Source organism: Bombus vosnesenskii, unplaced genomic scaffold (genome assembly GCF_011952255.1).
Source record: "Bombus vosnesenskii isolate JDL3184/JDL3185 unplaced genomic scaffold, Bvos_JDL3184-5_v1.1 scf7180000013265, whole genome shotgun sequence".
Taxonomy (NCBI): Eukaryota; Metazoa; Arthropoda; class Insecta; order Hymenoptera; family Apidae; genus Bombus; species Bombus vosnesenskii.
In genome coordinates, this window is record NW_022882925.1 from 1 (window position 1) to 27,770 (window position 27,770).

Below are 27,770 nucleotides of genomic sequence, written 5' to 3' on the forward strand. Positions count from 1 at the left end.
AGGTGGGATTGTAGGTGGAGGCGGAACTGAAGGCTCCGCCTATGCTTTCCATCCTCCACCTGCCACCAGTTGACCTCTACTTACGCGCCAATTCACGTGCCACTACTACCTTCCACACTTCACCACCTCTGCTCATTTCCTCGGTACCCACTGCTTTGTTCCCTGCCCGATCTCGTTTAAACTCCTCTTCCACCTGACATCGGTTAACCTCAGCCAAGGGGCTTTTTCCCACACTCGAAATTTCCCTTACTCGTTCGATACTCTACGCGACCTCGGTCGTGTAGCTCGAGTATTTTCACGATATTACCAGGTCAGTGCCACAAATATACAGGTTCGACTCTCTTCTGTTCGATCCTTCAATTTTTTCCATCCCTCTATCTTGCTGTCGTTTCAGCCACACGGAAGATTTGTAGCGTTTCAAGGGAATAATATACAACGTAAAATTCGGACGAGATACGAGTCAAGACGCATAACAGTGGCAATTTTTCTGCATTTTTCGAGTAGCTCTTAATGGTGAAATATACCATGGGAATGAAAGTGTACAAATGTTCCTTCGTATTTTACTGGAATTTGAAGCTTCTCTTAGCGTTAGAAAATATCATCGAGTTGAAAATGATCGAAAGAACGCAGTTTCTAAGATACCGCGTAATGGCATCTTAGCGAAGATCGCCATTCGCGTGTTGCTCGTCCCGTTTGTCTAATGTGAAAGCTAATTGACAAAGAAATTGTACAACGGTTGATGGACGATTGGACGTTATATCGAGATGTCCGATCAGAGTCGAATGCTGGTGCTTGTTTATCGAGGGATTTGATTTTAATCCTGTGCCTAGTTCCTGCCACGTAATAAAATGGCCAGGATAATAATTGCGCTTCCACTACCAAAGGAACGGTACCAAATAACAAGCTGCTTCTCAAGCCGACTTTATTCTAACAACCATCATCTGTTATAGCCACGATATAAATCGTCTGTTCGATTACAAAAGAAACAGTACAAATGAAAAATCGATAAATAGAAAATCCATTTCCGAGCAAAGCTTGTTCGAACAGCCCAGACTGCTCGTCTTCTACAGAGAAATCGTTTCTGCCAGAGAAACATTACGAAACAACAATTATTTTCCAACCAGACTTTGCTCTAATAACTCGAGCGGTTGCTCTTCCCTGGCCGTAATATGCCACCATCCCTTCGTCTACCAAAGAGACGGTACAAACTTAACAAAGTGATCTTTCAAGACGCAACATGCATATTCGTAGTCTACGACAAAATTGTTATCTTTCATATCCACAAGCATCGCGTCGTACGAAGAAAAAGTATGCCAAGTAAGTTGCAAAATGAACAACGATGTAAACGTACTGTTAGGTCGTCCGAAAAGTTTCTTTCGTTTTATAAGGAAATAATGGACGCAGAAGATTTTTGAATTACGTATAATCCATTTTGTCCTATCAAAATGAAGATCGCAACGTTCGACGGATTAGGTTTCACGTTTGTATAAAAATGCATCGTTGTAAGGGACGTGTCTGTAAAAGAAAGACACTTTCCGGACAACTTAATACTCGAAGCTGTACAGTGAAACGTATCTTGCAGAGCAGCGCGACGAGTGGAGGAAAGAAAATGCGTGATATCATGGAGAATACCATGCAGTGAAGGAAAGAGCGGAGGAATAAAGAAAAGGGGAATAAGATGGAAATAAAAGAAGCAATCGCGTCGGCGTCTCGCGAGCGTCTGACGGTTGGGAGCAAGGGTGGCATCGGATGCGTCGGAGGCGTCGGCGTAACCACGAGGAAGGGCGTGTTTCTGGGAGGAAAAGCGAAACGGGTGGCCGTACGACGGCGCAAGTCAAGCACCTGTTTTCGACGCCTGCGAACTCGAGCGTAAGGGACCTATGAAACCGGTTGCGACCGCCTACCATCCTATCGAAACCAACGGAATCCGCATCCCTGAAGAACCTCTTCCACCTATCCACCTATCCACCTAGCCGTTTACCCACCTACGACCTCCGATAACTTCACCGACCACCAGATTCAGACCAGTCAGAGACGAGAAACACGCAGCTTTTTCCTCGTTTCTCCTTTCTCCACCTACTAACAAATTTCTCTATCTTGCTCTTTTAGTTGTATACACAGATTCGTAGATAGACAGCTCGAACGATATCTTCTCTTTCCAACTGACGTATGCATCCCTCGGTTAACTGTCCCCCTTTCTTTCCGCTCTATTTTCGTTCCTGTCTGTGTCGACGAGCATATCTTCCCGCTTCTGTTCTACTGTTTTATCGTTGCTACGATTTCGTAATTATTTTTTATATGTTTGAGATATGTCGTATCGTAAGTATAGGCTAGTAATGGGATTTCTAATTTGCGGCCATTGATAGACTACGGATTTCGCTGTAAATTCGTATTTCTTACGATGTAACCGAGAGAGTAGAAACTATAGGTAGAAAATTGTTTTACATACCAAGTAACAAGTATTGTAGTAGGTTGTTCGAAAAGTTTCTCTCATTTTAGAAGGAAATAATAGACGCACGATGTTTTTTGTTTTATATTAGTTTATCGAATTATGCACGAACGTAATAATAGAAATAGAACGAAATGGATGATACCTAATTCAATGAAATAATATAAAACAGAAATTGCTGTTCATCTATTATCACCTTATGAAACGAAAGAAACTTTTCGGATAACCTAATAGAAAGCCCTATGCTTTGGGTATTTCGTATAGCCTCTTGTATCGTGTGCATTCTGTGCAATTTTGCGTCGTTAAGTTTCCAGTAACTGCGTAAAAATCCACGGTCTATCGATTGAGTATGTGGATTGGCAAGTTGGAGAAAACGATGGTCCGAATGCATATGTTTCTGACAATTCATGTTGCAGTGAATAGGATCGAAGAAGAAGAAAAATGTGTAGGGTCCTGTGATAAAAGATACGTATTAGACAGTGTGCGTGATACTGGATATTCCATATATTTGTACGTACATTCTGTATATTTTGGCATCTTTAAGTTTTACATACCCACATACACAAATATTTGCGTTCCAGATAACGTTATGTTTGTGATAGATGAGCAACGAAAAATTGTCGAGGTTAACTGATTGAAGAACAAGTGGATGAATTTGTAATAGAAAAGTATATTGAAATAATTAAAAGTATAAGTATATGTTGAAAATGACAACGTGAGTTCGCACTTGCTATCCATATACAGATGCGCTAGTTACAATAAATAGTAACTAGAAGATAGTTCTAGATATAATCGATAGATTTAATCGATAGGTTTAAGCTATTCTTTTGTTTTTATCCCTAGTCCATATCAAAAAGTGTAAGAAAGGTTATTCGGCTCGGAACGGTGTGATAAATTTATCCGAAGAATAAACTAATAGCTATTGTGATCCTATCTCTAAATACGGAAATAACAACAGTGTAAGTATAAGTATAATGTATAAGTTTATGCTGATTCATATCCTTAGTGTTATCTCTTAGTGTTATTAGACGATGGAATGATAGGGAGCAGGTTCATATATTTATAACAAAAGGACATTACCAAGAAAGGTAAGCTTATAGCTTGGGCTAGAAGCTACAGGGAACATAAATAGAAATCTATTTATTAGTTCTTTTGTTCCTAGACCTTGCAACCCAAAACATAAAGTATACTTAAGGGTACAATAATATGCACCGCTCCTTATTTACAATATTTCTGCGTAATAGCAGTCTCCAGGTCACGGATGTACGTAAATAAAGATGTAGAATTTTTCTTGAAGCAGTTACTTCGACAAAAATGGATAATCGCGTAGCCAAGAAATAAAATGAAACGATAGTGTTGAAAATTGAAACAGATCATCTTTCGACAAATTTCGTCAGCGTTCCAGAGAAAATGGTGAAATCAAACATTGCAACAATTAGTTGTAATAACTATGATGATAGCATAAGAAATCCATGTAATTAATAATAACGATATATATTAATCGCAGATTGAACAACTAAATTTTTCCCAGCAATTAAAAATGTACAAGCATAGAAAAAAGAAATTTATTACGCCACATTGTTAAGAAATAAATGGTTAGCGTGACGCGTACGATGTAAACTGTGCTAAGTTTCACAGTTCGTATGATAAAAAGCCTGTGTATCGTTATTCATGGTTACAGGTACGATACATCTAACGATGACAAGTTACGGATCGTGTTCTTCCTGGTGAATGCAAATTTATTCAATGAGAAGCAGCCAACCGTGTTTAAGTGTTCGTTTTATGCGCACCGTTTGACAATAACAATCTATTTTACAGCGTTCTCGTTATCGATACATAGACGACACATCTTTTCTACGAGAAAAAGCTTCCGCTTTCCTAACTGCTATTACGAATCAACATTTTTGAATGCTTATGGCTGGTCCTCGATTTTTACCCAACAATTCGTACCGGTTCCCGAGACATTCGATCTGAAACATTTTTCAAAGGTTTTGTCGGTTTTGTGGCAATCAGATCTGCCTGTTTCGAAAATACTGTTTTGAGAGAAACGAATTTAAACTACAGTTTTCGAAATCGTTGAACAATCGGAAAATTGTTCGCGTGAAAGTAAATCGAAAATATATATTTTCCCATATATATCATCGAGAGTTAAAATTTTTCGCACAGAGCTTCGTTCTCGAGAAAATTAAGTTTGAATATTCGTCGAGTATTTCTCTATATGCATTCCACATACAACGCTCTATTTCCTTTCTCCTACATTCCCAATATTTCATATCCTCCATATATCTTGACACATATAAACCAAATAAACACAAAAGAATATGTTTCTAAATAAAGAAGATATATTTATGGCATAAAATGCAGACCACAAATTGGCCACAGGAAATCGTCATTTCGCAGGAACAAAGTTTACTATCTCGTAAGATGAAATTTGTCTTCGCCCATAGAGTCATTTCGTTGGCCACATTTCAGCGGGTGTTGTCAGTTAGGTAGTCGAAGCGACTGGGAAATCATCGCTTTGGCAATTCTAATTTAGCAAGCTGGAATAACTATCGGACTAGTTTGTACAACTAGTGTGGAAAACTATGTGTGGAACACGGGATAAAGGAGACAAGGAAACGATATAACGAATGATTTTTAATAAACATATTATTTATTTAATTTTTATATAATATATAATCATCGATACTTTTAGTTTGCATTTTTAATCCAATCATATCGATGTAACGTTACGCAGTGGAGAAGGATGCATCTATAGAACGTATTTTCATAGAACAAATATCTGAATCTAAGATATATAAGGCACAATTGTTGTATCTTACTATTCTCGAATAAAAATAATTGACTTATTTCATCGCCGTAGTTTAACACGTCCGTATCATTTTTCTTTTTTTTTTTTTTTGTCGAATGAATAATATCTATCGTATATCATTCAAAGACGAAACGAGACTGTATATAATAAGTACACGCTACATCGTACCAATCCCCATCTGATAAAGAAACTGTTTAAACGATTAAAAACACTTTTTCCCTATTCTAATTGAATATCCTTGAATTATCCTTTCCCTAGCTCTAATTGAGCTAGTTTAGAAATCGTTTACGAGTAGAAGATCAAGACGACGCGCAACTTCTCCCTTCGGAAGAATTTACAATTTTTCCTTATAATTATTTGGTTCTTCGTTGCGAGTCGCGAAATTTACAAAAATAATTGACGAAACCTGATTTATTTTACGTTGCTTGATCGATATGAGAACTTGCGTTTGCATTCTATTCTATCAAGAAATTTTATTCGTATTTCGACCAACACGTTGTACGTTTCGATCTTTTTATACGTGGTAGAAAATAGTTAAACGAATACCATAAATAATCACTTTAATATTTATATGGCAAAAAATTCGTACGATGGCGAATAAAAGAAGTTTCATTGCCACGGTGTTTCGCACGTTTTCGATGAAATTTCTTCTTCAAAATAACAGATAGCTATACCAAAGTTATTTAGAACGAAGATGGAAGCGCGTAAGGGGTTTACATTCAAACAACGTTCTATATATTGACTTCTGGCTGAACTCTGTGAAAATACTTTCAGCCAGAGAAGACGTGTTTTTATGTTTAATCGTAAATTACGCTATTCGTTTCAAGATTTTCACGTCGCGGGTTTCACTACGTCTACGATACGCTTTATTACTCTATTCGTTTAAGTAGATAAGGATTTAATCGATAATCATCGAAATTCTTCAAATGGAACAATCAATGTAACAGAGTCTGGCCAGTACAAAGCAAAATTATCGCACCGCGTTATTGGAATCTTACTTTCGCTTTCTTCTTTCCTTTCTTATTTATTTTTTCTGTTTAGTTCCACATGCGTTTACTTATACTTCGACTTTATATGGCGATCCAGGGATATGATCGTCTCCCCATTTTACGATAACGATGTATTCTCCTCTTTCGCGAACCAAGTAGTTCACGTTGTAATTGTTGCGACCTATGTGCTTCATGGATACTTCGTCGCATGGACCTTTGGGTCCGTACACACCAATGTACAAGATATTGTTACCTACAAACGAGGAAAACACAAATGAATCAACGTTTTCAATTTCTTCGCCTTCTTATCAAAATCATGTTCATCAAGATAATTTCACGCAGTGTTGCATGAAATTGTATCAAACTATGCCCTTTTAATATGCCTTTAAAATTGTTAAAACCGATATATATTGGGTTGACAACTAAGTGATTACGGATTTCGTCAACACCACCTAATAACAAAATCCGTAATTGTTTAGGAAATTCGAGGATTTGGGAATACAAATTATTTACTATATTTCCCACACAACAGTTATACATCTATATTCCACTCTGAAGAACGTCTTGCACGCACGCTGGTCGCCAACCGACTATCCTAGATTCTGCTAACATCTGGCAACAGTCTTTTGTCTCCACTAAGCCTTGACGCCCTCTGGCCCTTACACACACACTCTCATGTACAGTGTAAATGTATCACTTCCCTAACAGTAATCACTTAGTTGCCAACCCAATAGATTACGTTCGTATGAATTAAGTAATAATTATCATTTTTCGATTCTAAATTCGAACATAGTCTATACTCAATGATACTTAAGGATTGTATGAATAATATATTACCAGCATCGCCAGCGTTTACAGTAAACACGTTCTGTTTGCCAAGATATGCTTTCTTTAGACCCATTCCTTTGCTCGTCACCTTACTAGCATCTGACTTGAACAGAGGTAAAACTGGTCCGGCGTGCTTTGATTTGGAAATTTTTTGAACAGTTTCCACCACGATCGAACTGGTTTCTTGTGCGCCTCTTTCTGCCAGATCCGCACCTGCAACGAAATTCGTTAGGCTGTTAACTTGGCATTGTACGTGACAATAGGATCTGGTTGATATACATTTAAACAATTGAAAATTAATCAATCACGGTATAAAATGAATTTTTCGCATTCTCGTTATTTAGTCTCATATCAAGAGATAAAATTTCCATTTTCTAGAAATGAACGCAGTAACTAGAACTCCTAAGTACATTAAATATCTGATGATTCAGCAGACATTGCCTATTCATAGCACGTCCATGAAGGTATAATAATAGAATAGGCAAGTTCATTGGCGAGTTAAAATTTCGATAGAATAGAGCAAACGGTTAGAACGTAATATCAAAAGTATGATTCTCGTGAAACCTGTGTTTTTCCATCCTTCGGTTTCAAAGTATCACATTGCCAAATTATAAATGTCGTACGAATCAAAATTTCCAATCAAAAGAAACATCCTTCTTTTCTTTGCAATTCCACAAGTTTGTTCAATCTTCCTGCTGCTCTATTCCATCTTCTACTATAAACAATGACCTAACTCTTATTTGAACCAACTATTGTGTTTTATATTATTCGCATTACTAGCCGGAAACGTCTATTAGCTTTATGATTGAATCATCCGCGATCAATTTTTCTCTACCAAACATGGAGAGATTTCAGACTTTTGATCAATAGTATACAAGTACACCTAATCGTTCTCGATATACTAACCGGTACAGGGAACCTTAAATGGCGAGCCAACGATGTGATATCCATCGTACTTGATGCTAATGTAGTAATCGCCAGGTACCAAAGGTGTGTATCTAACTTTGTAACCCTCTTCCACTTCTGTACAGTCCATCGCGACTTTGCTAGGGCCATCTACCGTTATGCACAGTACACCGCTTCCGGCGTTGCACGTATCAATGATAAAGTCTGTTTTCTGGCCAGTTTTAATTTCCTTTAGGCCATTTCCATAGGCATGTAACGCGGCTGGATCAGCATCCACTTTGCCAACTTTGATGCGGTACGGGCTACCCTGTATGTGCACCCCATTGAACTTCACATGGATATTATGGATACCATTTTCCCGAGGCATAAACCGCACCGAGTAAGTGTCAGCGTCGATGCCTTGAATGAAGCAATCGTCCTCGATACCGCTGGGAGACACGATCTGTGGCAAAAGGAATATATTTCGTTACAGCGATCCAACATTTTTTTTAGAATATAATGAACAATAGTAAGTTGACGATATTTCTAACGACGATACGTTAAATGATACGTTAATTTCTAGTAAAGAATTTTGAATACAGCAGCTATTCTTTCTGAATGGTTCGCGGTATCGCTAGTGTATATTTTCAAAAATATTTTCTGATTTTTGGGGGGAAAGTATCTAAAGATGAGATTCTGTTTCGTTCGTGTCAGGTTTCGAAGTTTGTGAGTAAACGTTGACAATTTCGTGATTTCGTAAACGTTGAAAACTTTGTTTACGGGTATTTAACATTTTCTACGATATCCGAAGAAAAAAAAGAATAATTCGAGGAAATGTAGCAAGGTTAGGACCGTTTTCGAGGAATTTGATGAAGCTACGATCGAAAGGAAATATTTGGTCGCATGAATGGAAGACGCACGCAGAATATGCGATACGCGCATGCGGCACAAACCTACGCAATATGATGTGGCATCGTTGTTTCACAAGAGGAAGTTATTTAGAGCGCGCGATTTTCGCAAGGACTTTGTCGCCTAAAATGATGTAGGTTTCTAAGAAAAACGAAGGCCTTCAAACACCCCGGCTATGAAATTCCGCTTGTTTAGCTGAAAATTCAACGAGGAATCTGATGTTTATATTGCATCGTTTACGTAGCGATATCACTAGCGAAGTTTCATTTTTAAAGTAAATAAATCCCATGCTTTATGCGTAGTTTCGTTACGTCAGACGCGTACGCGGCATAATTTTAACGAATTCAAAATACAGAAGTATTATTTTTCCAGTCGCCGGGCATCTGTAAACGATACAGACCGTCGTTTATAAATATTTAAATAACCGTTAGTCTCCTACGAAACCCATAAATTAATCCGCATTTATTCTCATTCGCCATCTATATGCAGGTGTGCTAGTTACAATAAATAGTAACTAGAAGATAGTTCTAGATATAATCGATAGATGTAATCGATAGGCTTAAGATATTCTTTTGTTTTTATCCCTAGTCCGTGTAAGAAAGTGCAAGAAAGGTTATTCAGCTCGGAACGGTGTGACAGATTTATCCGAAGGATAAATAGCTATTGTGATCCTACCTCTAAATACAGAAATAACAACAGCATTATTAGGCAAATAATTAATTAATTGGAATTTTCTATTTGTCAACGAGTTTTGGAAATTATTCGTAAGAATTTGAAAGAAATTGTAAAAAAAAGAAATTAATTCTAGCTATTACCAACGAAAAACATATTGCTCGTAAAGGTACGTGTCACAATGTGATTTAAACGGTATACAAATGGTATGGTACCTTCGCATCGAGTTCACCCTTGGCACCATTTTTGCGAACGAGGAAGATTGCTGGCTTGTCCGGTTGTACGCCGGATTCCGGAAATTGCGCCACTTCCAGCTTATGAGCGTCGCCCATCGCCGGTGATATGTAAAGTTTGTGCGGGGAATCGGGGATATGCTGATCGTTGAACTTTATTCCTACCCTGTATTCACCTGAAAAGAAAGAACAAGTTATTGCTTCGATTCGAATATACAGATTTTATTATAGAGTATCGTATTACAAGTTCGAATAACGTTTATCCGAATTATTTACGATACAAGTACGGACGCTAGTATATTCGGCAAAACAGTATGATTAATACATTCTGGCACGATGTAAATCGACAGATTAATTCCTCTGTCACACCGTGTAGACTAACCATCGTCTTGGCTGTTATCGTCATTTCCCGTAAAGAGTATTTGCGTGGAAGCAGTGAAGGTGGCCATCGTTTTATGTCCACCGATATATTACAAATCCAAGATCGAAATGAATATTTTTATTCGAATGTGTTGCGAGTTCTTAAAAAAAAAAAAAAAAAAAAAAGAAGAAGAAAGGAGCGACGGAAAGATACTGGGGAATAAAAATATCCAAAATTGCAATTACGATAGAAGGAGAATCGTGCGAGAGGGGAGATAAAAGACGAGAAGAGAAATTAGAATGTGACACCGAAATTGGAAAACAATGGGAAAGAGACAAAGGCGAGGGAAGATAACGAGATAACGAAAGCTTGACGACGAGAAGAAAAGAAAGCAAAGTGCGAACGCGAAGAAGGAGGATAAAACGAGGAGAGTGGAGAACCGAGCGCAGCTAAATCGCGAACCACTATTTTCCTCTGGCTGATTCTAACTTCTGATCTCGATTCGTCCACGCTTTCTCTCTTTCAGTTCTCCATCTCGCTCTTCTTCCGTCTCTTCCTCTCCTTCGATGCACACCATCCAAATATAACGGCCACGCTAATTCACGTCCAGCAGCCGTAGCCACCAAAATATGAATCCACCTTAGACGCAAATATAGACGAAGGTATTTCTGGATCAGCCGAGAACAGCCAATGAAGACTGGTGAGAGCCCTTGTCCACCTCTGCTTCAGAATGCGGTGAGTCCATTTTTATCGCTGTTCATTCATTCCGTTACGCATAATACATTAACGGCAGAAAATGTCGAATCTTTTTTTTTTTTTTTTTAATTGTCATCCCAATCCAACTTCTGCGACGATCTTGGTATTAATCGAAGAATAATAGTTTTTTCCCAGGTCGTTAAAACGTCGAGCATCGTTAAAACGTTGCTTGTCTGGACAATTATATCGTTGGTCGTGTCAAACAGATATTTTTCATTTTTTGATATTTTGTATTAATAATCGTATCCTTTCTTCGGATCTTCGATTGAAAATTAATAGATTCTGATCTTCGATTTTTGTGACTGTGACAAATTTTTGAAAAAAAAGGATGCTCCACCAAGGTAATGTAGAATTTTGAGCTGATCTTTTTTGAAATTCTTAAGTTTTGTAAGTAAATTGAAATTTTTAGCCAATCGTCTATCTTACTTTGAAACGTTCAAAGTTTACCGATGCTATGTAATACTTCTACTTTGATTGCAATTTAGAATTTCTCTGCTATTTATATCATTCCTCCATCCACATATTTTCCGCGATATAACGAGAGCGAACATTATCGGGAAAATGTTACTCCGTTGTTTCTGTGGGTTTTTGTTACGCGCATAGAAACGTGAATCACGAATATGCATCATTTAGTTACATATACATTATTATACGCGCATACGTGTGCATCTTCGTTCGATATGTAAACAACGTGACTAACGTTGCAAACTTGCTCTTCTTCGTCCACTTGTGTTATAAATTCTTTCTTTGTATAAAATTGTTTCTTTGCAAGAAATTCATCGCCAATGACTGAATCGAATATTAAACAATTTTTTAAATAAATAATGAATTACTTTACAATTAATCTTATTCCGTATACCGACAATCCGGATAAACAGCTCAAGCGTCTCATTTACTTTCCCCCTGTTCTAGAAATAACCCAATTTCTGGTATTCTTGGTATGCAAGTTCACTGCTTTGTAACACATTGTATGTTTGCTTTCATTGTTACCCTGGCAGCTCCATTGGACTATTGTCTTGATCTTGTGTAGTAAATTTAAGATGTGACTACTATTTTGTAAAAAAAAAAAAAAACGCAGTAATTATGAAAGAAAATTACCAATTTTGGTTTTAGCCCAGTTGTATATTATTCTCCTAAGATTTTGCCAGAAATCTATATCAATGGACATTTTGTTCAAAAATAATAAACTCTGGATATTAAGCATTGGATGATTCATGAACGAAAGTCGTAAACGCTTAAACGGTTTAATTAACAGGCATGTTTGCGTGTGGCTGACTCGATGACGATTTAGTACTTCAAATGAACAATATAACATTCGGGATGATTAACCAACTAAAATATGAATTATCGACGTTGGCAGGCATCCATGACTGAAGTGACAGTAAGTGGTAGACTGTTTTATGAACATTTATGTTGCAATTAGTGTACCATGAACCTCATTTTCCATCACTTAATAATGCTGTCAAGCTGACACCTGAGAATTCTATTGTTTCTTTATCCACTTCGTACACACCTTTCACTGCCATAAATCTAATCTATCTTTTATTTTTCCGGATTCATATATACACATATTCCTGTACACACATGCAGATATTTTTCCTATAAAAATAAGAATATTTTAAACTGACAATACATCAAGAAGCACGTGGTACTGTCTACTGGCTTTTCTCCACCAAGAACATGTGAAATGCATCGATCATAAAATTTGAGATTGTGACACCTTGATCTGTTTCATAATTTCCTCTGTGATACTGGACCGTGGATTTCTATGCAAATTTACATTTTTATGAACACAGAATGAGATGGAACTTGGGTAGAAATTCGTTTCACCTATCAAATATCGCAACAAGTATTATTTTTTATATACATATTCTCGTCTAATATATGCACTCTATTTGCACTTTCAGGTGGCCCATAAATGCACAAACATCCGTAGTCTAATAACGCTGACGACAATAATAAAAAACGACTATAACTATTACATTAATTAGAAGAATTCTAATAGCAACTTACCAGGTTCGGAGACGACGTAGCTGACGTAACAGCTGCCGTCCTTTCGATCCTTGAAATCAATTTGAGCCTTGCTAGGTCCTTCCACGGACACGGCCAGAGTACCAGCTCCAGCCTCCCTGGTCCAAATATTAAATTCGCATGGTTCACCCTGTTCTCCTCTTTCCAAGCCAGGACCGCCAGCATGCACCCTGTGTGCTCCGCTATCTCTGAACGGACCGACAGTAAATTGGAACGGTGATCCAGGGATGTGGATGTCCTTGTAGCGAACTGAAACCGTGTGCACTCCGAGCTCTTTCGGTACGAATGCGACTGCATAAAGGCCATCCTCGACTTCTTTGATCTCGGCATCCTCGGTTACGCCTCCTGGAGAGGTGACTGTTGCTGTTAGATCAAACGACGTGATGCCAGGTATCTTGAAGGTAATCTTGCACTGGCTGCCAACTTCCGTAATAGGCACGGCTTCCCTCTGTCTCTGGATCTTCTCCCTTTGACGATTACTACCTTCTCCAGTGACTTTTATCGTAAACGGCGAGCCTTCCACGTGATGATCGGCGAATTTCAAGTTTATTATGTAATAGCCAGGTTCTGTCGGCTTGTACGAGATGTTCAGAGTTCCGTCTTCGTTGTCTTTGCATTGAATCTCTGCTTTGCTTGGCCCTTCCACCGAGAGCGAGAGGCCACCGAAACCAGCGTTTCTCGTGTCGATGGAGAAATTGTTCTCCACGTGAGTTTTACCTTCTACCAAACCTGGTCCGGATACCTTTACCTTTTTCGCGTCGCCCACTTCACGGTCCTTCACGTCGATCTTAAAGGGTGAGTTCTGCACGTGCTTGCCCATCTTCTTCACCGCCACCGTATGAGGGCCGGCTTCTCGAGGGGTGAAGGAGACACACATGTTACCGTTTGGCAACATTTTTAGGAAACATGGCTCCTCGAGACCGCTCGGTGCCGTGATGGAAGCGTTCAGGGACTTCACGTCCGAATCTGTTATCTTGCCAGGCAATTGCACTTCGCTCGACGAACCCACCGAGATTTGGTTCCTCTTGCGACCTTCACCTGCAACAGATTCCAACAGAGATTTTATCGCAAACGTTTTTCCTAAACCGTACCACGTTACTTCTCTGCGATGGCTCTTTTTTTATTAATCCTCGATTGATTTTCATTTAATATTCTATTGATATTGTTTATCCAGCGCAGGAAAACGTACTTATTCGTCGAAAGAGCTCAATCTTTATAAGCAACAGACAAATTCTTGTCACTCTGTCGTAACTAATTTCTCTCAAGAATTCTTCTTTTCACTTTCACTGTTCTTAAGCGTTTAATCTTTAATTCAAGCACTCTGATCTTGTATTTTTCGTTGCAGTTCGATAGAAACGAATATATAGTCGAAAGAAAGTTTTGGAGATGCGAGTAAAATAAATGGGAGCCACGCGTACCTGTGATTTTAGCGGAAAAAGGACTGCCTCGGATGTGTTTGCCGCCAAATATCACGCCGATTTTGTATTCTCCTGGATCGGTTGGTAAATACGAAACTGAAATTGTGCCGTCTTTATTGTCGTGGCAGGAGATCGTTGCTTTGCCAGGTCCTTCAATGGATAGCGAAAGACCGCCAGGTCCGACGTCTTTTGTGGAAATGCTGAAGTTTCCTGGTTCGCCGCAAACACCGTATATCAAGCCTGGTCCGTACGCTGTCACATAGCCATTTGCTAAGGAATCCACGTGGAATCTGAATGGTGAACCTAATTCATAAGAAATATATCGTTTATTAAGATAATGAAGCTTCCACGTGCACTGAATCTGGCAAAAAGACCCTAACACTCTTTCTCGTGTTAGTTTTCAGTGTTGTGATTGGACTATATGCTACTTGAATAACTTTGTTTGTCATATTTCTCGGTTTTTACTTGAGAAATAACAAACGTTTCTTTCTACTCTCTATACTCGTATGATAATACCATATATTCTATCCAAAAATGTCAAAAAGTACAGATGGAGCAATAAATACTACTACTACTACTATAAAATAGTGAAATATTTTTAAATAGAAGGATATAAATAACAGATGGTACACGTGTACCATAAAATGGAACAATCGATGGATTAACGCTAGAACTACCACACACGCCAATCAAATTGACTGGGTTTACAATTTTATTTTAAAATTCCTACTTCGTGTTTTTTCCACAATGATGTAACGACTTTCGCAAAGCGATAACCAAAAGAAATATGTAATGAATTTTATTTTGTTTTTTATGTATTGCAAATAATTTTGTATCAAGGCTACTTCTACCAACACCAGTCAAAATGACCGATACTTGTCAAAGCGTAAAAGGGTTCTGCAATCTGTTTATCGAACTCCGATTAACCAGTTTCCTCGTTTTCAACAACTTGCCACGCGTTTTTCAAATTTTTTCCGTGTATCGTTTAATATGATGATATCGGATATCAGGAAAATTGCGGATCGATCGCTAGATCGCCAGATGCTAACGCTAGAAATTCCACAGCAATGAAAATGACTGGATCTACAATTTTAGAAATTTGTCAAGCCTCGTTTAAGGATCATAGTCCCAGATGGACTGATAATACCAAAAATATAGTACATAAAATGAAATTGCTTCTGTAAGAAAGTAATCGACCAATAAATATAAAAATATTCTAAAAATTATGTATTTTTTAAAGACCAGTCATTTTCATTGACTTTGGTAGAAGGAGCTTCCTGTTAACTATCGGTAGTTCTAGCGTTAATGAAACAAATTGCTTGAAACGGCTTCTCGTATTCTGTTTTCCTCGAGCGTAAAAGGCATAGCCAATTCCTAGGAAAAGAAGTTGCAAAGGAAACAATTTTATTTCACATTTTCGATTAACTTCTTTATAAAAATTGTTCTTAAAATGTACTTTGCTACATGTCATCTTAACGCAGCTACGTATTTTATTTTCTGAATAGAAATTTAATATTTCCACGAACCTTGAACATGTTCCCCGTTAAATTTCACTGCAAGCTCGTGCTGTCCCTCTTCTTTGGGATCGTATTTGATGGAAACTGTACCATCCCGATTATCTGTGATTATCGGTTTGTCCATGTTCCCGCTCGGCATCTTTACTTCCGCTGAAATGTAACAAAACAGCAGAGATTTAATAACGCAACGTGAAAATGGAAATTATCGGACGAGAAACGATATGCTCACAAACGATTCAACGTTCGTCAAAAATTCTATGTAAATATCTTTTACAAATAAGAGAAACACGTATTTACTTCGAAGCACGTTTTCATTTATTTACGCGTTCCTATCAGAAGATTATTAAATATCGTTTCTGTGGTTTGTATTTACGGAAATGTGAATTTGTAGATAAATTGAACAAATGGAATCGCGACAAAAGATAATCTCATTTACGTAGACGATTCAACTTGATATCATCTTCCAAATACAAAAGCTGTGTTATCGATTTATCAAAATTTTTATTCCGTTTACAGTATCATCCCTGCTATGTCTAATACGATCTATCATACTATTCGCCTAACTATACGGAGATATTACACTCTAAAACGTTATAAACGTGAAAATACAAATTTTATCCTTCTAAGAATATCCTTTCAGCAACGTCGTAACAATTTCTAAGAATTGTAAGAAATTGAACCACTAAGATTCTTCAATCTCCATATAATCTATGTATGCGTGTGTGTGTGTGTGTTATTCAATGATATACCACCGAATAGTGGAATATATGAAAATAAAAGGAATTTTTTTTTTTTTTTTTACAAAGAATTTACTTATCAACTAAAACGCATTAATCGGTGAGATTATGAGAACGCGAAAGGCGAATAACAATTGAGAATATTTGTCTTTCGAAGTATCCCGTGTATAGGTGGCGTGTACCTAAGAGGAATAAATGATCTAATGACTAGGAATAATTTCCGGAACATTGAAACCTTTTGTCGTTTGTACGTAGAAAACGCTCTGAAAAATTAACGAAGAAAAATCGGATCCTGCTGGCGCTGCTGCTTTTCCCCTATAGTTCCAGGTGTAACAGACCGGTCCACGTTCAGGATAATCGTACGAACTGCACGAAATAGTCTTCAATCCGTATCTGTAGAAGGTCGACAGCTCCTGCCACGTGGTTTCGACCTCCTCTTCCTCCCAAACCATATCCAATAGTTCGATTCGGTCGACTCACTGATACGAATAACATTACACGATCGTTGACAATACGATTCGAACGATTATAATCGACTGTCAAACACGATACAATGTGAAGTAAACGACACGTAAACTGGATAGTTTTACGGCATTTTAAGTGAATGTTTGCAGAAGTAAAGTAAAGATTAATTGGATCGTGTTGTTAACGAGAACGTGTTATTAGAATGTCGATAGAGACGGATATTCTAAAATTAAGCAGCTACTGATATTAGCTGATCGTAGCACGATCGCGTAGCACGCGAATGATCAGTGTAATTATTATTTGCAATAGTTTGGCATCGATTATTTTCAAAAATTGTAGAATCGTGTGTATCGCGTGGATGGCGGATGGTTGAGAATTTGATCGTAAAAGATTGACACAAAAATTAGAATTAATTTCTAAATCGCTGCGTAATCTCCAGCTAACGATTAACTGATTCACAAGCTGAGAAAGCTACAGGGGGTTTTTAAATCGCTCGGAATTGTTCGAAAGGATTGGGTCGTTTTAACATGTCCAGGTGTATCGATCGAATCGAATCTAATTAGGTAGAACAAACACATAAAGTTGACGCGTAATGGCATCGTGTGAATCGATTAATCCATCTTTGCTACTGCGATTCTCCGCGCCTTTGTAGGTTTATTATTCCATACTTCCACTTTATTTCTATCGAATAGAATTGATTTACACGATTTAATGGGATTGAAAACGCGGAAAGATGGAACAGCGGATGAGAGAAGAACGCGAGAAAGAAGAGGACACTTTCGAAGCACAAACTTTCGACCAAATGAATCGCATCTAATTCTGTTTCTACACGATCTCGACTCGTCTCGATGTAAAAAAAAAAAAAAAAAAAAAGAGAAAAAAGATTCTTTTCGAACGTAGTTTAATTGGATGGAACGCGAGTTAGACGGGACCATTTGAAAAATGTCCATTCGAATTTACTCGTTCGGCCACGAAAAGCTTGCCTCGGTATGTTCGCGTTGTTTCGATAGACGAAAGTGACTGAAAATTCCAGCATTTGATAAAATCCCAGTTGTTAAATAAGATTTCCATACCATCTGTTCGAAAACAGTGTATCGTTTATTGCGAATTTTCACGTCTGGCTGCGATCTTCCATTTTCCACACGCACTGTATCCCTCGCGCCGGATTTTTACCAATCTACCGTGTAAAAATAGAATTCGATGTGTGTCACGTAATAAATCAGCAAACGAATAAATCAGCGATCGATTAATCAAATTCGCAACTATTCCGCTGCGAGAGAGCAATGGAATTTCGTTATTTCTGTCTCGATATCGTCGATCAGGATCCCTCGAAAGGGTGTGCGAAATATCTCGTCGAAACGCGAAGACGAGGAAACGTGTAAATGTCGTTTCTTTTTTCTTTCTTCCTTTTTTCTTTTTTTTTTTTTTTTTCTTTTTTTTCTAAAGCCAATGAACATAAACGAAGATAATACGTTCTAAAGTCGTGGCAGGAGAAGGACCGACCGAACGAGTTACACCGTAAGAAATCGTCTGGATTTCGTCTCCCTTTTAGAAATCCTCGTTACAGTAGAGTTGCTTGCAACACGAGAAAACGTTATCCCGATATCGCTTCCAGCTGGATCACGACGTTTAATCGACTTCTCGAGGGCACATCTCTGGCGCGACTGACGATGAAGCGGGCATCGCTTCGCGAGCAGACGATGCCAGCCCGGGAGACCTTCTTTTTTTCCAGAACACCTACCGTCGGACTTTATATCATGCAGTGGTCGCCTCGTGTCTAATAAATCTTTCTATCTCTGTCACACCGACCCCACCGTACGTATACGGTTTGCTTTCGAGTTTCCCGTGTCTTCTAATTACGCGCTCGTACATCGGGACGCATCTCACCCTTTAATCGAGATGAGAAAATAGTACAACAGCTTAGAGGACACAAATGGTAGAAGAATCGAGACAGTTCGATCGACGCTGTTTTATGATCCGCACTGGTAAAGTAAATTATTTTTTCATTTCCGGAAGAAGAGAATGTGCTTTTTTTTATTTAATTTATTTTATTTAAAGAGTACGTTTAAGAGGAACACCGAAGAAAAGGGAGCTGGGTATATTTCTAGCGCACTTAGAGAGAGGTCCTCTGACAAAATTAAATCCTTCGAGTAAGAATTTTCTCTTTTACGAAAATCGCCCGCTATATACGTACTATTTTATATCTCGATATTTTGTAATATTTTCTGCAACAGGTTCTTTCGCTATCAGTGACGAATGATAGCAAAATTTCACGTAGCTCGATTTTAAATAAAGTAACGCGACTTTGCTAAATTAGAAAATCGACAAACTTCTCGCTATAAAAATATTTTATCTTCGATATTGCGACGAAATGTCGTCAGTCCTTTCGAGGCATACGCGTTCTTTTTCAAATACATTTGTAGCAGCGCATGAGTTGGAGGAGGATGCGTATCGTGTTATCGTCTTGCCTCGGGATATTCAAACCTTTTTGAAGTACAAAACGTAACGATGAACAAAATGCGGGCAAAACAATGCCACCGCTACGTGCAATCGTCAATCGAAGTTGAATTAAAAAATTTAAAGTAAAAGAAAGTAAAGTAAAGTAAAGAGTAAAATTAAAAAAAAACACGATCGTTAAGACGATCAGTTACTTAGTAATCTTAGCGATCTTATAGCGATTAACACTGAAACTACCACACCAGTTAAATCGACTGGTTTTACAATTTTATTTTAAAATTCCTACTTCGCGTTACATTTTTTCTGCAATGATGTAACGACTTTCACGACGATAACTAAAAGAATGATACAATGAATTTTATTTTGTTTCTTATGTATTCGAACTGAAAATAATTTTGCATCGAGGCTACTTGTACCAATACTAGTCAAAAGGTGTAAAAGGGTCCTGTTTATCGAACGCCAATTAACCAGTTTCCTCGTTTTCTACAACTTGCCACGCGTTTCTCAAATTTTTACCGTGTATCGTTTAATATGACGATATCGGATATCAGAAAAATTGCGGATCGATCGCTAGATCGCCAGATGCTAACGCTGGAAATACCACAGCAGTGAAAATGACTGGTTCGACGATTTTAGAAATCTGTCAACCCTCGTTTAAGGATCATCGTCCTAGATGGATTGATAATAGCAAAAATGTACTACATGACATGGAATTGAAGAAAGTGATAAATCAATAAATATTCTATTATTAGGTATTTTTTAAAGACCAGTGATTTTCACTGGTTTTGGTAAAAATAGCTTCGCGTTAACTATCGGTAGTTCTAGTGTTAATAATAAATTTGTGTACGCATATCGAGCAACCGCGCTAAGTATCAACTTGTCTCGTCCTCCACACATTTAATATTACGCCCAGGTGTTAAACTTAATAAACGTTTAATCGCGTAAGATTAGATACAGATATGCAAAAGTAATTTACATTGGTCGATTGCTTAACCTTCGACCGATGTTCCGTACATTGTAAATTGCTTGTAACGTGAGAAATATGATTGGTTCTTGGCAATACGAACCTTAATAAATCCAATCTTAATGAGACGTAGAGAATTTGGCAATAGAGCCGTATTTTTAGATCGAATGGACATTTATACATTTCGGATCTTTTATAAACCTGTGACTCTGTCGACGATAAATTCATTGTATCTTCATATTATGTTTAAACTAGAAGAACACTCGACAAAAGTTTCATGAAAATTACTACAAAACCCTCTATCGAAATGTCATTTTTCTTCGAATAAAATGCTATGAAATTTTACACAGAAACCTAATTATACATACTCATTTTCGTCTTGTCAATTTAATCATAATTATTTATATTTAGCATACTTAACACTCTCCTGCATTCTTTAAGTCATTTTCGAGCCAATCCTAGTTTCACGTTATTTTCGAATCTTTTTAATTTTCGCTCGTTACAAGTCTGAATAATAAGATAATTTCTACTAAAAATTTCTATCTAAAGCATCGAATGTTTCCTCGCGTTAAAACAAGAACAAAACTCGGACATTAAAAAATTGCAGAATTACAGCATTATTTAAATACAAATTGGAAGCCTGTCGTCAGATATTTAATAAAAATGATCTGTTTAAAATTTCTTATGGATGGCCGTGTATATTCGCGCGATCAGACTCATGTACCAGCTATTTGATCCACTTATATCACTTCGATTTAAACGTTCGACACGCTTCGTCCACTTTGATATTTTTACGTTCTCCGACGAAACGGGTCATTTACGCAGACGGTTACATAATTCTTTATTATGTGGAAGGAATCGCGGAATTCTTAAGATAGAAGAGAGTGGAATTTGGCGCGTAATATCCTTCCCTTCCACTGGCTCGCTGTTTCCACTTTGCGCAGGGAAATCGTGGAGCAAGGGGGTACGGGATCGGCCGATTCGTACGCGTTAAACGCGTGCCAAAGGTAACACGAGTCACACGAAAAATTCGAGTGCGAGCGTCTTGATTAATCGCAAAGCATCGCAATACGTTGAATTTACACGACGTTACGTTACTCACGTGCGTCTGAATTGCACGAAATGTTGCAAAGATATCGACGCGAGAACGACATCCACGAGAACCAAGGAAATTGATCACCGAACTTCGTCTGTTGGTGATTAACAACGTCGATACATCTAATCACGCGCGTTCTTTGCGATAGTATTTTATATCTGACACATCGCACGGTGTATCAGTGCGTGTTTCTCTATGAAAGACGAACGAACATTTCCAAGGAAAATTTCACTCGACCAACTCGTTTGACTGATTTAGAAAAATTGTTGCTCGGCAACAAATGGAGTTCGCGTTATTTAATTATGGAATTGTCGTATCCGATCTTTCTCGAAAATGAAAATTTTATTTTACGTTCGACAGAGACGCAGCGAAAATTGCTATTTTATGAGCGTTATAGCCGATTAACATCAGCGAGCTACGAGAAATTTAAAGACGCAAAATTCCACGTAATACGAAAAGATATACAGGGTGGTTGGTAACTGGTGGTACAAGCGGAAAGGGGGTGATTTTACGTGAAAAAAGAAGTCGAAAATATAGAATAAAAATTTTTTTAAATTTTTCCATCGAGACAACGATCTACAGTGAGATCCGTTATAACGACACCTGATAAAGTGCACGCGTACCGAGCGAAAATTCAAAGTCGATTTTCTCGAAAACAAAGCGTCGAACGAAAAATTTTTATTCCATATTTTCGACTTCTTTTTTCGCCTAGAATCGCCCCCTTTCCGCTTGTACCATCAGTTACCAACCACCCTGTATAAAATACCTCCAGAGTACGGTACTTGTTACAATAATCGATAGAAGGAGGAATTTTTTCTAGCTTTTTTAAATTATACTCCGAAAAGCGTAAATGTACGTAAAAATCCGCTGAACGAGGAGAGAATGAAAGAGAATGAAGGAGAAGGACAAAAAGATATTTCCAAGATTTCCATCGTTCTAGTTAAAGATTTTGAAACTCGGGCTTCGATTTTTGGGCCAATGACGAATCCGTACATCCGGAGTCACTTAATCATCCAGTATTAATATCACCGCCTCGCTTCCGACACTAGCGTCCACATATCTCTCTCTCTTTCTCTCTCTCTCTCTCTCTCTCTCTCTCTCTATTTCAGTGTGTGCGCGAACGAAGAACAAGATGAGTGGTGCTACAACTTGTGTTTATCGTTTCACTCGTCCTGTCTACGGTCAATGTTGCAACTTTGATTATACGTAACAACAATGATTCCAATGATTTCCAATGATTTTGTTATTCATTTGTACTTCAATTTCCATCTTCAATTCCATCGAACCGTCTCCTACGATTTTCTACTTTATTTGCACTCTCCTTGGTCCAGTGTTCTCGGTCGCATAGCAAGCTATTTACGCGTATTGGAATAATCACATCCGACAAAGATAACACTAGGCACGTTAATTGTAATTATTCAGAAATTGTAATTATTTCGATGGACCAAAATTATTGTAACGTTTCAATCAATACCATGCAACTCGTCAGTAAATTATCATCGACGTTTCTAAACGACTATTATCCATATTTAATCGTTAATACTATTATTTATCAATATTGTTTATTAGTAAAAAGGTAAGCGAAGATTCATTCGTGAATCATCTCTCGATTATTATTTGTATACTTGATAGCTTAATCGTTAGAAATACAATGAATACGAAAAATAGTTTTGTTTGTTTCGCAGCTATGTATATCATTTTTAATCGGTTTAATCTCGATGTTGCATTAATGAAAATTCTTTTTGTATAATCTGAGAAGCATGGAAGTGGACACTGTTGCCAAGAAACCTAAATACCATCGTTTACGATGATATTGGTTGGTTAGCGCGCTTAAAACACTGCACCTATTGTTTGAGGAATCTATAGGATCAAAAATATATTATCCTTGAACAAATTCCAATAAAGATAGCGAAACAAACGACGGTTAAACTCTGTGTGTAATTACAGTTTGTTCGTGTGTGAAATTTTGCTCACCGAAAACTAAAGCGATATAGAAATACCTTCTTCGTATATAAAGGCTGTTTGTAAATCTTTTTACAGTGAATTTTAACTTTATTTAGTATAAAACGCCATACTTTTACTGTTAATGAATACGTTGCTCATGGCACGAAAAAAGATCGACATTTTATACAGGGTGGGTGGTAACTGGTGGTACAAGAGGAAAGGGGGTGATTCTAGGCGAAAAAAGAAGTCGAAAATATGGAATAAAAATTTTTCGTTCGAGGCTTTGTTTTCGAGAAAATCGACTTTGAATTTTGGCTCGGTACGCGTGCACTTTACCACGTCTCGTTATAACGGATCTCACTGTAGATCGTTGTCTTGATGGAAAAATGAAAAAAAAAAATTTGTATTCTATATTTTCGACTTCTTTTTTCACGTAGAATCACCCCCTTCCGCTTGTACTTGAATATTTAATCAAATATTTTCTTCCTAAAAGATATTAACCTTCCTAATTTATTATACGTATAGAATCTACGAATGCAGCAAGTGTATTATACTTATTATAATAAACTGTATACAGTTCCTATCGGTTACGTTACATACAAGGTGCAAATTTAAAAAGAAAATTAATTTTTATGAAAAACGAATTCCTCGTTACCATCGTACACACTGCTCGAGGCCCAAAATTCCACAGAAAATAGACATCATCGTAATAAATAAGAATTACTCTTCGTTAAATAAATAAACTTATTGCGCGTTACGCGTCGACTATGTTTAGCCGAAAAAGAAATTCGACCAACACATTGAAATCGTTTGTGAATTCTGGAAAATTGTTAGCGATTGTTACTTACATGTTACGGTGCCGTCTAACAGCGGTAAAAGGATGTTATTCAACCGGACCTCGTTGAAATTCTTCCTCGTAGAAACACTGGAGCTTTCTTCGACGGTAGAACTGTGCTGTTTTACAACGTGCTGCTCCTCTTTCTGTCTGGTCCTCTTGGCCCTGTGAGTCTTGTGCGTACTGTGTTCCCGATATTCCTCTGAGGCCTGGAACAATGTTTTAAAAACGCCTTGTAACGTCCAATCTCGCGTATAGATTTTTCTACCACACGGAATTATTTCAATAGGAAGAAAATAAGGCCGTTTGTTTGGGTAGCGTATTCCGTAAATCGGAAAGACATCGTGAAATGTAATTTGCAATTTGTTTCAAGAGCCGATAGGTTTCCAGGATATTTGTGTTACACGCTTACGTTCCTTTTCGAAGAAATGGCATTATAAATACGGGTCGATATGTCAACATAAATGACGAAATTACAAGGGGACTACTGAAATGAGGCGATAGTACTTGTTACAGGTCATTACGATAGAATCTACGTATTTTAAGACTGGTGCCAAGCCAAAGCCTGCTATGTGTATATAATTTATTATGTAACCGCGACAGAATTATTGCAAAACATGTATCACGCGAAAAATTTATTAGAAAATCTTGTAAACACACCTGTACAATTAAATCCTCTCGGCTTTTTCCGGTCGAAACGCGCAAGCTTTTAGTTTAATACGCGATTCGGTCGATCGTACGTATTGTACGAAAGAAAGTCGATCGAATGTTACGATCTTTTGCACGATAATACTCGGTAATTTTATTTTTAAAATATTCGCTTTATATATATAGTGCAACATTTTTATTCCTCTTATTCTACTTCCTTTCGGTCTACACTGTGCGAGAAATTAAAGCAACGTGTTGTACATCTGCTTTATAATTTATATTTTCGTTCTTCAACTATGCCAACGTTCTAATAATTCGAGAGAATTGAAATTTGGATGAAAATGTCTAAAATATCTAGAAACAATCTATTCTCTCCTTTATTCCTCGTATTCTACTTTCTTTCAGTCTGCACTGTGCGAGAAATTAAAGCAACGTGTTGTACATCTGCTTTATAATTTATATTTTCGTTCTTCAACTATGCCAACGTTCTAATAATTCGAGAGAACTGAAATTTGGATGAAAATGTTTAAACGATAGGAACGATCTATTCTCTCCTCTATTCGCCTACTACATCGTTATACTCGTTCGTTTATCAATTAAATCGATACAGTGATAATGAAGTGAACGCGATGCAGATATAAACAGCTAAATTTGCAAATTCTTTCATTGCAAATAGAGAAACGAAATGCCCACGCAATTGGCCATCAGTCTTCACAAATTATAAAGCAATGCACCTAGTCATACTGTTTTTTCACATCTTTCGACAGAATGCGCGAGAATTACATATTATGCAAATTGTACTCATTGCGACGAAATGTATTCGAAATACGCGAGAAATTTCGTGCAAACAGATGATAACTACGTTGATTCACTTCCTAACAAGGTGCAAGTGATTTGTACGAAATCACCAACGAAACTATCCTTTACTCGATGTAAGAAAGATTTTGTACTCCAAGTAAATATGCGTTTAAAAAATAAATCCAAACTATCGTCGATGATCAACCAAAGCCTGAACCCTCCAGCTACAAGCGATTTTTATATCTTGCTACACAAAATGCACAATTTTATGTTTTACGTACATTTGTCACAAAGAAACTTCTACCGTGCAATAGAACAAAGAAACGAAAATATCTGGAAAAAAAGGAAATATTTTTATTCGCGAACTTGCGATCTGCAAATAGCCCGCCGAAATGAAGAGAACAAGTAAAAAGGGATTTCTACGTTGACAGCGACTCGAGGGCTAAATCTCTAACATGCATCTACATATATACACATACACGTATGTAACTACTGTAGAAAACAAAATTTTGTCTCTCTTTTACCTTCTTCTTTCCTCGTTCTTTTTATCTATCCACTTTAAATCATCTGGCCGATAGGATGCTTACCTTAAGATGCGCGTCAAAGCGTTTTGTCGCGATATACAACAGCAGGAACCAGCCAGCACGATGGTCGTCACGAAACTCGTGCTAACTGAACGTAATTTCGGGCACAATGCTGTATTCGATGTTACCATAATAGCTGGCTAGCCCCCACTCACCCACGTCATAAAAGGGTAAAGGATAGTAATCGCATAAAATTACACGCCAGTACTTCCAATCGAAGAAATTCGAAATGTTCATTGCGGTACCGAACTCCTAATTTACTTGCGCATCCAATTTCTAATCTTCGATGTCGTTTAGCTTTCCAAAATAAAAAGGCTACTTCCTTCGAATGTGTTAATTCGCTCTATGCTAATTCGTAGCATCGTCGTACGGAATTTAACGTTTCTGTAAACACTGTCTTATACTCTATGTCAGAGGTGACAATACAATAAAATTGCACTTATCCGAACTCTATTTATCGGAGCAAAATTTCAGTCGACGCCCGAGTAACTCAACTTTCACCGACTCGATTTACCAAATTTACTTATCCAAAAGATGATAAACTATTCCTTGAATTCCTAATAATTATCGTACGAATTCCAGTTATTTATACTCCTTGTTCTTTCAACAGTTCGGATAAATAGACTTCTACTGTACTAATTACGCGTTTGAATTAGAATATTTTCTGGAATTGTGGAAATTTCATTCGGTAAACGTAACTCGATGGGATCGTCAGTCTCGCGAACGACGTAATTCCAACTTACTGGAATTCTCGTAGATTAAATGAGAAATTCGTCGTAACCAGAGGAAAACTTGTTGCTCTGACTGAGAAGCAAAGTGACGTTAAATATGCAACAAGCGAAATTATATCTCCGTATAATTTTGTAAAAACAGAGGATACTTTATTTTATTAGAGAAAAGAGAATCTATGAATCTATCATCGCGAACGTAAGTTTGCAACGATATTTTTCTGCAATTTCCTGTACTTTCAAACTGTCAGGATTCGTTGTTAATATAGAAAGATGAACTTTTCGTATCATTTTATATCCACGTTGTTTCGATATAATGGCCGGTAAGCAACGCGGTAGACAAATACAGATATTTAATCTCCAACCTCTCGTATTAATTTAATTCTCGGCCCCCTCCTCCACCCACTGGTCCAAACGTTTCTGTTTATAAATTTGGGAAAGCCTGACTTGCACTCGAAATAGTCTAAGAGACCTCCACGGTGGACCAGATGCGTATTGAATTTCAAAGTAGATCAGCAGTAGATTCGCATAAAACTCTTAAATAGCTCGTACTGTATTCTCTGTATCCCTTCGATTATTGTTTATCGGTAAGCTTTTTCCTTTTCATCTCACCGATCGTTCTGTCGCTATTCTAATAAGCAGATGGCGATTTAA

General features: G+C 37.5%; 1 protein-coding gene and 1 long non-coding RNA gene across 8 annotated transcripts in view; one reads left to right on the plus strand and one right to left on the minus strand.

Moving 5' to 3' along the window:
* Window positions 1-3,298: 3,298 nt before the first annotated feature.
* On the plus strand, window positions 3,299-4,708 carry LOC117243005. Of its 2 annotated transcripts, XR_004495375.1 has the most exons (4): window positions 3,299-3,408; window positions 3,469-3,862; window positions 3,957-4,044; window positions 4,131-4,708. It is a non-coding gene; the product is annotated as an uncharacterized LOC117243005 (long non-coding RNA). The 2 variants fall into 2 exon arrangements; XR_004495374.1 differs by having other exon boundaries at window positions 3,469-4,044.
* A 628-nt stretch (window positions 4,709-5,336) lies between these two features.
* LOC117242997 (filamin-A) overlaps window positions 5,337-27,770 on the minus strand; it is a 51,382-nt gene continuing 28,948 nt past the window's right edge. For 5 of the 6 annotated variants that reach the window (XM_033510103.1, XM_033510102.1, XM_033510104.1 and 2 more), the window contains 8 exons: window positions 24,372-24,567; window positions 15,870-16,010; window positions 14,344-14,646; window positions 12,908-13,963; window positions 9,760-9,953; window positions 7,985-8,426; window positions 7,088-7,291; window positions 5,337-6,503 (listed from right to left, as the gene is read on the minus strand). In XM_033510103.1, the coding sequence (XP_033365994.1) occupies window positions 6,319-6,503; window positions 7,088-7,291; window positions 7,985-8,426; window positions 9,760-9,953; window positions 12,908-13,963; window positions 14,344-14,646; window positions 15,870-16,010; window positions 24,372-24,567 (2,721 nt within the window). In that variant the 3' untranslated portion in view covers window positions 5,337-6,318. Of the gene's footprint in view, window positions 6,504-7,087; window positions 7,292-7,984; window positions 8,427-9,759; window positions 9,954-12,907; window positions 13,964-14,343; window positions 14,647-15,869; window positions 16,011-24,371; window positions 24,568-26,391; window positions 26,531-27,770 lie in introns of those variants that run through there. The other variant, XM_033510106.1, reaches the window with a different exon arrangement.